The sequence below is a fragment of the Fukomys damarensis genome, unplaced genomic scaffold (assembly GCF_012274545.1).
Source record: "Fukomys damarensis isolate Sample0158 unplaced genomic scaffold, DMR_v1.0_HiC HiC_scaffold_11, whole genome shotgun sequence".
NCBI lineage: Eukaryota > Metazoa > Chordata > Mammalia > Rodentia > Bathyergidae > Fukomys > Fukomys damarensis.
In genome coordinates this window covers 43,354,277-43,363,554 of record NW_022900923.1, presented here as the reverse complement: position 1 = coordinate 43,363,554, position 9,278 = coordinate 43,354,277, and the positions used below count along the sequence as shown (strand labels likewise).

The 9,278-nt window shown below is 54.5% G+C and overlaps 1 protein-coding gene across 27 annotated transcripts in view; it reads right to left on the bottom strand.

Annotated features, from left to right (window-relative positions):
• Nfasc (neurofascin) overlaps positions 1-9,278 on the bottom strand; it is a 109,253-nt gene that overhangs the window by 44,474 nt on the left and 55,501 nt on the right. For 20 of the 27 annotated variants that reach the window (XM_033762184.1, XM_033762191.1, XM_010613037.2 and 17 more), the window contains 4 exons: positions 8,488-8,684; positions 8,090-8,212; positions 5,890-6,060; positions 2,056-2,106 (listed from right to left, as the gene is read on the bottom strand). In XM_033762184.1, the coding sequence (XP_033618075.1) occupies positions 2,056-2,106; positions 5,890-6,060; positions 8,090-8,212; positions 8,488-8,684 (542 nt within the window). The remainder of the gene's footprint in view (positions 1-2,055; positions 2,107-5,889; positions 6,061-8,089; positions 8,213-8,487; positions 8,685-9,278) is intronic. The other 7 variants (XM_033762186.1, XM_033762189.1, XM_033762196.1 and 4 more) reach the window with 1 other exon arrangement.

The following is a 9,278-nucleotide window of genomic DNA, read 5'->3' as shown; positions in this document are numbered from 1 at the left end:
GGGGACTGAACTCGGGTCCTTGTGCTTGCAAGGCAGGCCACCGAACCGCTGAGCTAAATCCCCAGCCCTGTGTCTCTCAGTTTCAGAAACAGATGAACTACACATGATACAGTCAACACAAAATCCTTTCCTGTAAGGCTAATCACGTGCCCAATACCTCACTGTTTACACTGCTGTTTACACCTCCTGCTTACACTGCTCTGCCATCCTAAGAGGCTGGCAATGTGCCCATCTGGCAGATGAAGAAACTAAAGCTTAAAGCATTAAATGCCTTGTCCAGCATCACTCCATGGTGTGGCTGGACTTGGCTGGCAGCAGTGTGCCTCCCAGTGCGCACCCTGAGCCACCTGCTGTCCTGCCGGGGGAACCCATGTGGCCTCCCTGCCACTCGGCCGTCAGGGTGAATCTGTCCATGTTCAGAGAACACCAGACCATGCTGGAATGAAATAGAAGCATGGGGCAGCCCGACGGCTACAGAAGAGACATGTCGGGCTTCAGGGCCAAGACAGCGATGTCTCACTTCCTGTACTTGGGAAGGGACTTTTACTTTCTCCCTTCTTTGCTTTCTGATTCTTTCTGGAACCATCAGCCTAGCTGTTCTTGGTTCCATGTGTGCCTCCCTTTGACTTTATGTCCTTCCCTGCAGCTTCATTCTGACGCCAGCCCTGTTCTACCTTGGTCTGAGGACCACACTGAAGTTCTGCTGGTTCAGCAGCCCTGGGGGGGGTCTCCTAACACCCACTCATCTTCTCATAGTATAAAAACTGGTCACAAACTGATGTGTAAGTGGCTGGAATCACTCAATATAATTCAGCTGATAAAAAAAGCTATGTGCACATTTCCTTGTATGGTTTATCTTATATAAGGCAAGGAGCTTGGGCCAGATGGTCTCTGAGGGACCTTCTGGCTCTGACATATTCTGGCTTTCAGAAAGCTTCCTATAATAGATTATTTGGAATCCAATTTAGAGAAAGGCGCATTCCACACCAGTGCTCTGGGGCTCCTGACACAATAGTGGTAGGCCCCATTATCTTGAAAACAAACAATGCCCAGGCTCCAACAAGGGTCCCCTCTTTCTTGGGCAGTAAATTTCTCTGGCAGGATCTCAGTGCCAAGCTGGAGCCTCTGCCTCTGTGCCTGGCTCACGCTGCCTCATCCGCCAACCCGGACACCAGCACTGTTTATATTAGCACCTCACAGTCTGGACACTTCCCGATTATTTCAGTCCGCAATGGCCCCCCTGAGGACCTGCATTTCCAAGACATAATTGATGGGGGCCAGCTGCCTCACCAGAGCCAGCAAATGACCATTCCTTTGGCTGCTTGGGGAAAACGAGATTCTCCATCCATGGTGAGGGGAACGCAGGTGTGCGAACAGCCAATGCCCCTATGCATTAGACTGAACAGCTGGTTGTGGGGTGAGTTAGAAACGCATCCCACTGTGAGTGTCCCACCACTTGAAAGTGTAGACTGGCAGGCACTGGATTTGTACACTATCAGGGTAGAGAAGAGGCCCAGGAGAGGGAGCAGAAGCGACGGTCCATCACTTCTATCCACCCGAAAAGAGAACTCTGATCTGGACTTTTACTCCCATTTTCCAGGCGGGTTTTACAGAGATCCAGGGTCTTGTGGTGAAGCTGTGCTCTCAGAAGCTGAGGCTCTACTACAAAGCAGGTGATTCTAATCCATACCCAGAGGAGGGAAAGCAAAAAGCTGAGCGTGGTCTTTAAACACCAGCAGGAGCCAGCCTGTGGGCGCCACCTGTGCTCAGAGCCTGTCCACCGCCCACCACTGGTGCCTCTGCCGAAGCTCTCCTCACCCTCCTCGGTGGAAATGACCTGGGAGCTCAGCAGCCGGAGGTCGCACATTCAGGGAGTCCACGCTGCCGCGCGAACACCTCAAACTCCCACACGAGCCACCTCCTCGGTAGGCAGCGTCCTGACGTGTCACCTGTCGGTCCTGCCACCCAGCAGGAGGTAACCACGCAGAATCAGTCAGTTAGGCAAACTGGGTTAGCACGGGCAAGGTTACTCCCAAGGTGACCACGGCAACTCACCACTGTACATGTCAGGGTGGTTTCTTAAGGACGAGTCGTTATAGGGGTGGTCTGCAATAAACAAAAGAGGGTGAGCAAACAGAAGGCCACGAGAGTCACGGAGGCTTACACAGGGAGAGAAGAAACAGAAACGCAAAGCCACAAAACAACCAAGGAGAGCGCCAGCGGCGTTTGGCAAAGGAAGGCTGCGGCACGCTTGGCAAGGGGAGGTGTTCGGTGAAGAAAAGCAACACAAAGCAGCCCCCCAAAGGAACCAAAAGGTTAAATCCTGCAAAAGAAGAAGGGCAAGAATAGAGTAAGTTTCTTTTGGAATGGAAGGGATTAGACTTGCACTTTGCTGGGTCCTATTGTGTTCTGAACAAATGAGACAAAGGACCGGGGCGTCCTGCGGTGCCTTAGGACCAACTTCTCGAAGCCCTCAGTTCCCAGGACTCTGGGCCAGGCCAGGGCTCGGGGCAGCTGAAGAAAAAGCAGTGTTAGCGGGCTCTGGGGCCAAGAGCCTGTGGGAGTGGAAGCTAAGCTGCAGGGGGGCGGATGGGAGAAGAGTCCCTGACAAAGGGAGGGGACAGAGGGACCCTTCGAGTGCCCAGCACCATTTGTCCCCCAAATATGTGGCCGGGTGGGCACCTTGGCGATCTCTGACCCACCTGCGGGGGTGCTGCAGCGAGGCGGGGGACGGGAAGGTTCTGGGTCTAGAATTAGATCTAAGGGGACCTGGGGATGACAGTGAGGTCATGGGCAGTGAAGGCCACACTTCACTCCAGGCAGGCCCTGATGACTATGCTGGCGATCAGAGTGCTGGCACAACGCATTCCTTAAGTGTGGTGGCTTTGGTTCTGGTGTGAGGCTCATTAAAAACCCAGGTCTTTATTCCTCAGTGAAAAGACACTTTGGAATAGGACATGCAAACACGCCAAGGTCTTTTACTCGCCACACCCTCCCCGCTCCAGGGTTGGACTTCTGACAGTACCAACAGGGGGTGGGTGGACAGCCAACCGGAAGCCAAGCAGACAGCCCTGAGCGGCGGTGGGGGTTGGGAGCACAGGTGCTGTGCCAAAACATTTGCATATTTGAAGGCAGATCAAATCCTGTTGGGACTCATTGTGAGTGCCTGCGAGTTCTTTTCTGGGACTGGCACGCACTGCATCCCAAGCTGCTTAACAGCCGGGAGGAGGATTCTCATTATTCAGAACCGCGGGTGTTTGTGCAAGGCCTGCCCCCTGGGGCAATGGGCTTGCGCCCATCTGCAGCTAAAAGCAGGAGCTGACCCTCCATGAAGGGGAAGGCGGCAAGGGGTAGAGGGGGCATTCCCGGCCTCCCCAGCGCCCCACACGTGAAAGGGCCGGGCGCGGGGAGCCTCCTGCTCACAGCCGCCTGGCCAGGGAGACTTCCAGCCTCAGTGAGCAGAAGGGAGCACAGAGCTCAGCTCACGGAGGGACCCGGGACCCAAATGAGGGAGAGGGTCATCTCTGTCGGTCTGACTCCACTGATTCTCTGTGCATCTCCAACAGGTTAAGAAATGACTTTATTTGTTTATGTAGTGCTGGAGATCAAACTCATGCTAGGCAAGTGTTCTACCACTGAGCTGCATCCCTAGCTGTAAAAAAATTATTTTAAATTGCCCAATATTTGCCATAGTTTTTTGGTACCGGGGATCAAACTTGGGTTCTTGTGCTTGCGAGGCAGGTGCCAGAACCAGTGAGCTAAACCGCCCGCCCTATATTTGCCATTTTATATCTTTTCCTCTGTCCTTTAATGCAGTTAATAAAAAACTGTGAAGGGCAAACTTCGGGCAGACTGCTTCACCTCCCACCCCCAGGTCTGGTTCTGAGGTAGAAGAAAAAGCTCATGTCCTTTCCAGACAGGAAAGTCAAGAGAGCCCAACTGTGCTATTTTAAGCAACTGCCCAATTCTGGGCTGGCTCCACTGCTCAGAACCTGCTTCCAGCCAAAGCTGTCCTGGGAGAACTCCAGGAAGCTGGCGGGGTTTGGTTCCAGGCACCTAGAGGGTTTCCCATTCTTTGGAGCTTTCAGTGGAAGAGGGGGCCCAGAAATGAGGCAGAAGCGAACATCCTTCACATCCACTGTGTGAGACAAGGGAATATCTGGAAAGTTCAATTTCTAAATGTTGCTTAAATTCCCATGTGTTTAATTGTACAGAGAGGAAGCACATTCTTCACCTCCATCTCCAAGCCAGGATGGCAGAAGGTCCCCTGACTTGGCCAGGAGCAGCAGGCTGATTTCTAGCCCCACCCTGGGCACGGAGAAGGTGGTAATGTGGGACTGATCGGGGTCACTTAGTGGAGACTCCCGCTCCTCCCACTGGCTCCTCCTCACTGCTGGGACTGTCCTGGCTACTGAGGCCACTCCGGTCCTGGATAGACCATGCTGTGCCCCCAGCTCAGCCAGCTGGCTGGCAGCACCGGGGCACCAAGAAGAGATGCTGTAGACAGACCCAGCTCTCTTCTCAGGGGCCTCAGAAATAAGAAAGGCAGGGTGGGGGGCAAGCAGGGTGGAGTGGGGTCACATGGGGTCACTGCTGGGGTCTGGCGACCCCAAGGAATGTCGCACAACAGCAGCCTACACCCCTGGGAACGGAGTGTGGGAACATCTCAGAGGCAGGAGGCAGGTGACTGGGAAGGGAAGCGCAGTTCAAAGAAAGAAGAATAGAGAGAGGGAAAAGGAAACAAAGAGGAAGAACAGAGAGGAAGAAAATGGAAAAGAAAAACTGAAATAAGGAGGAAAAACCTTCATGAGAAGCAGAACTTAAGAGCAAGCTGCTTCCTTATGGGTCCCCCCACCATCACGGGGAGGGACGGGGCTTCGCTGACCTTCCATGCGCCTGTCCTGTCACCAGCAGGAAGTGACGAGGAGAGAAGAGAACGAAGGACTCAAGCCCCTGCCCTTGGCCTGCCCTCCCTCATGTCCGCGCCACCCACAGCACCACCAGGTCCAGAGCAGGAGTCAGACAGAGTGAGGCTCCTTTTCTACCCAAGGTGCGGTGTCTCCCCACGCTGAGAGCCAGCGGGGACGACTGTGAACATCCTGAGCAGGCTGAGGATTTGTTTATTCCAGTACTGAGGATCAAACCCCAGGTGCTCTCCCACTGAGCCATCCCGACAGCCCTTCGACAATTTTTTTTAGAAAATTTGAAATAAAGCCTCCTTAAGTTGCCAGGCTGGACTCAAACTTGCCATCGTCCTGCATCAGCCTCCCACACAGCTGAGATTACAGGTGTGCAGCAAGCTGAGGACTTCGAAGCCAAAGCTGCAGGCTGGCTTGTCCTTGAATTTCTCACCAGACTTCCCTCATGGATCCTTATCAACACTATACAGGGGCAGGAAATGTAACCTGCTTTTGCATCAGAGAAAATCAGGGAATTAAAAACTATAACAAACCAAGCACGAATGTACAACTTCTAAACAGCGATTCCACACGGTTCAGCAGATACCTATTACAGAATCAAATAAAATTTATTTTATTTATTATGCTCTGGCTTTCCTCTAGAAATAAAGACAACCAAGCATTAACTAGAAATAAAAGAAATAAGCTAAATGTGGGATGAGGACGTCCGATGACCGCTTAAAGCAGTGGTTCTCCGAGTCTGCGGAGCACAGCAGAGGTCTGGCCTTGTAGTAGTGTGCTCTGATTCCCACCCAAGCTTGAGAGGCACCGGCCGAGCGCAGCGCCAAGTTCCACTCAAGGCTTTAGAATCACGCGCCACTGCTGACAGCTCAGCGAGGGGAAGCATTTCTAGGTGAGCCCTGGGGACAAGTTTCCCTGCAGACACAGGTAGGCGCCCAGGGCTGCGGGGCCCGGCAGGGCCTGCACTTACTGGTGAGGACCTTGAGGGTGAAGGGATTCTTCTGCTGGATGGTGTGGGTGAAGTGGAAGCGTGCGTTGCAGCTGTAGTCGGTCTGCATGTCCTGCAGCAGCACGTTGGAGAAGTACAGGTCTCCGTGGTGGCCCTGGGACACGCGTTTGTCCTGAGCGATGGGCTCCATGGCTGGAAGGAAGCACAGGAGGATGGGAAGTTGGCAGGAAGGGTCACTGTCAGTGTCCACAACAACAGTGCGCAGGCCCGGGGCGCCGCGCGGTGAGCACTGTGTTCCGATCCTCCCAGTCTAAAGCGGTTTCCTGTTGCCATCATACAGATACGGATCCAGGGTGGACTTCAGATCCGACCCAGCCTGCGCACCACACCCACACAGGAGGAACCCGAGCCGCAAGCCCTGTGCCTGTCACAAAAGATCTCACCGTCTCCAAGGCCAGCAGCGGGCAGAGCACAAGCCCTCGGATGCTGGTCAGATCGGGTGAGCACTGTGAAGGCAGAGGCCGAGGGCTCTCAAGTTGGTGCATTAAATGAAGCCTAACTAGTTGCATTTAATAAAAATGTAGCCACCATCCATTACGGGACACACCTTTATTTTTCCATTAAGCAGAAAAGTCGCTTGCAATCATAACTGTGAGATGGACATCAATCACACCACCAATTTTCAGAGGTCTTCCAGTTTTAGAGTTGTTAAAAATATAAAACTGTGTGCTTTTTAGTCATCCTAGGAGTGACTGAGGCTGAAAACTCCATTAATGATGTTTTTGTCCAGCACTGATAAAATGCAAGAGACCGGGCTCTCAGGCTGTGAGACCTGTTCACACAGTCAAGGCTGCCTCCCCGCTACCTCCTCAGCTCCCTCGGTCACCGGGTCCCACGGCACCGATCAGGGATGCCGACTTCTCCACCCTGGGCTCCGTGCCACGTGCTGATGAATGACGAACAAGAACGTCACTCCTGCCCTCAGCGAACCGTCGGTCTAGCGGAAAGGACGGCAAGTAAACAAGTCACTGCCACACAGAGCAGAGAGCAAAGCGCATCGGGGAGGATGTGACAGGTGGCAGGGGACCAGTCCACGTGGGGCCCTGGGGCTGAATCCTGAAGGCGGCGTCTTATACCAGGCAGAAAAGACAGAGAGGAGCAACGGGGGCTCTCGGGCAGGAGAAGCCGCTGAAGGCAAAGAGCAGAAGCCACACGGGCTGAGGGATGCAGGGCAGGGCGAGAGAAGGTTGACAGGAGCAGAGGCACGGCCAGGAAGGGACGGACACGGAGGAAAGCAGTCTGGAAGGGCTTTAAGCACCTGACTGGGGAGGCCTGTTACGGACCGGGTTTCAGAACCCTGGACAGGTTGGGGGTGGCTGGAGTGGGAATGGAAAGAAATAGAGGGCCGGGAGACCTGCTCCAGAGGTGGCGTGGACACAGCGTGGTGACAAATGCTGAGGTGATGGATGATGGATAGGAGGGTGGGAGGAGGGGCGGAGGAGACAGACAGGTGGACAGGAAGGGAGGGAAGGGAAGCCAGCATAATGTACAGAGAGACCACGCACTGCTGGTTACCACATCACCCGCCATTTTAATTGAAAAGGTGGGAAATTGGGCTGAGAGGTTAAATCAGCCTCAGTGCAAACTGTGCCAGGGCCTCTGAATGTGGCCCCCAGACTCTGCCCCAGACACCCCGTCTCTTCCTCACCCCTCTATCAGACTTCACTCCTCCATGCACCTTCTAGAAGAAGGGGTGGAGCATCCGGACGGACAAACGAGCAAAACAGGGTGCTGGGGTCAACCGCCTTCAGCCGGCCTACAAACAGACATGGCTTCTCCTCATTGTTTTTTGTTTTTTTTTTTTTTCATTTGCGGCTTTTGACCTCCACCCTCACAAAGAGTGCTAAGAGCTTTCTGTGTGTCTGGCCCAGGTCTCTTCACTTCAGCTGGATTAGCTCACTGATCTTTACAGTAATATCCTTAGATAAGTAGGTTGTCAGTCCTGTCTTCCCCAAAGAGGACACTTAGATCCAGAGAGGTTAAGCCACCTGCTGAAGATCACTCAGGAAAAGCAACCTCTACACAAAGCCGTGTTTTCAGCCACATGGACAAGCCATGCCTGTCTCTTCCAAGTCGTGGTCTTCCACCTCTAAGTTCACCCTCCCACCTAGCACTCCCCAGGACTAGACTCTTGACAAAACACCAGGCTCCCAAGACTTACAGCTGCTCATCCAGAAGATAACCGGGGACGGGAGGCCAGGAGGGGGGTTGCACTGCAGCGTCAAGGGGGCACCTTCCTGAACCACAACAGGGTCCAGGTTTTCTTTGGGCCACAGGGGAGATTCTGGGAAGAGACAAGGAGGGTAAAGTGAGGTGAGGGCTGGAGCCACGTCAGCCCTTGTAAGGAAGAAGGACCGAGGCCTTTGTTGGGGTAGATGCCGGTCTCCAAGGCCTCTCCTGTGCCCTCCTCTGGTGCCCAGGGTGGCCGTGACTTGGGGGCCAACTCTGGTCTGCAAGTTTTCTTTCCAGGGGATTTTTTTGAGTGGGAGCAGGGGTAGCCTCCTGCAATGACCATCCACGCCCCTCCCCACCCTCCTGGCCTTACCCCGCTGTACTCACTGGACACCTGCAGGCGGATCTTGTTGGACAGGGCAGTGCCAAATTTGTTGCGGGCGAAGCACTGGTATTCACCCTCATACTCCTCGGGCCGCCCGCCACTGCGGAAGTCGATCACCAGGGTCCCCGACCTCCTCCGCATGGACACCCGCGGGTCCTTGGCGATGTTGAAGAATCTGCTGTTTCGAGTCCAGTGGAAGCTGTGGACCACGGGACGGGGCAACTGTGACCAAGGGCCAGGTCTGGGCTCCATTGCGGTCAGCCCTGTCACTGCCCTCTGTGCCCAGCAGGCAGCCCCCGTGGGGTGGAAGCTGAGGGGAGCAGAGAATGCAGACCCCCTCCCGACTCCTGGGCTCCCCGGGGCAGGCTGGCTTCAGCACGTGGCTCTGGTGGTGGACACTGGGGGATTCTGTCCTTCAAGTGCACGGCTGAGCAGGCAGTGACTCCAGTCAGCTGCTCCTTCTATCTCGGGGCATCCCCAGTGTCCTACTGGGAACGCAAACCCAAATCTGCACTTCACCACCCGAACCCATCAGGATCTGTGCTGCTCCCCACTGGCCCAAGGGAAAGGGGAAGGGCCTGGTCAGGGCCCCGCGCTGCTCCCAGAGGGTGAGGCAGCAGCCACACTGCAGCACCGAGGCAGCTTTAATTTCTTCTTTAGTGCCTCGCTATTTTTATAAGCACACGTCTACAGTAACGACCCCAAGCCATCGTGGGGAGCTGTTACACACGCACGCGATACATCGGAATTCTTTTCTTTCCCGCTCTTTTTTCCCAGCCCTTCCCCTTCCTGA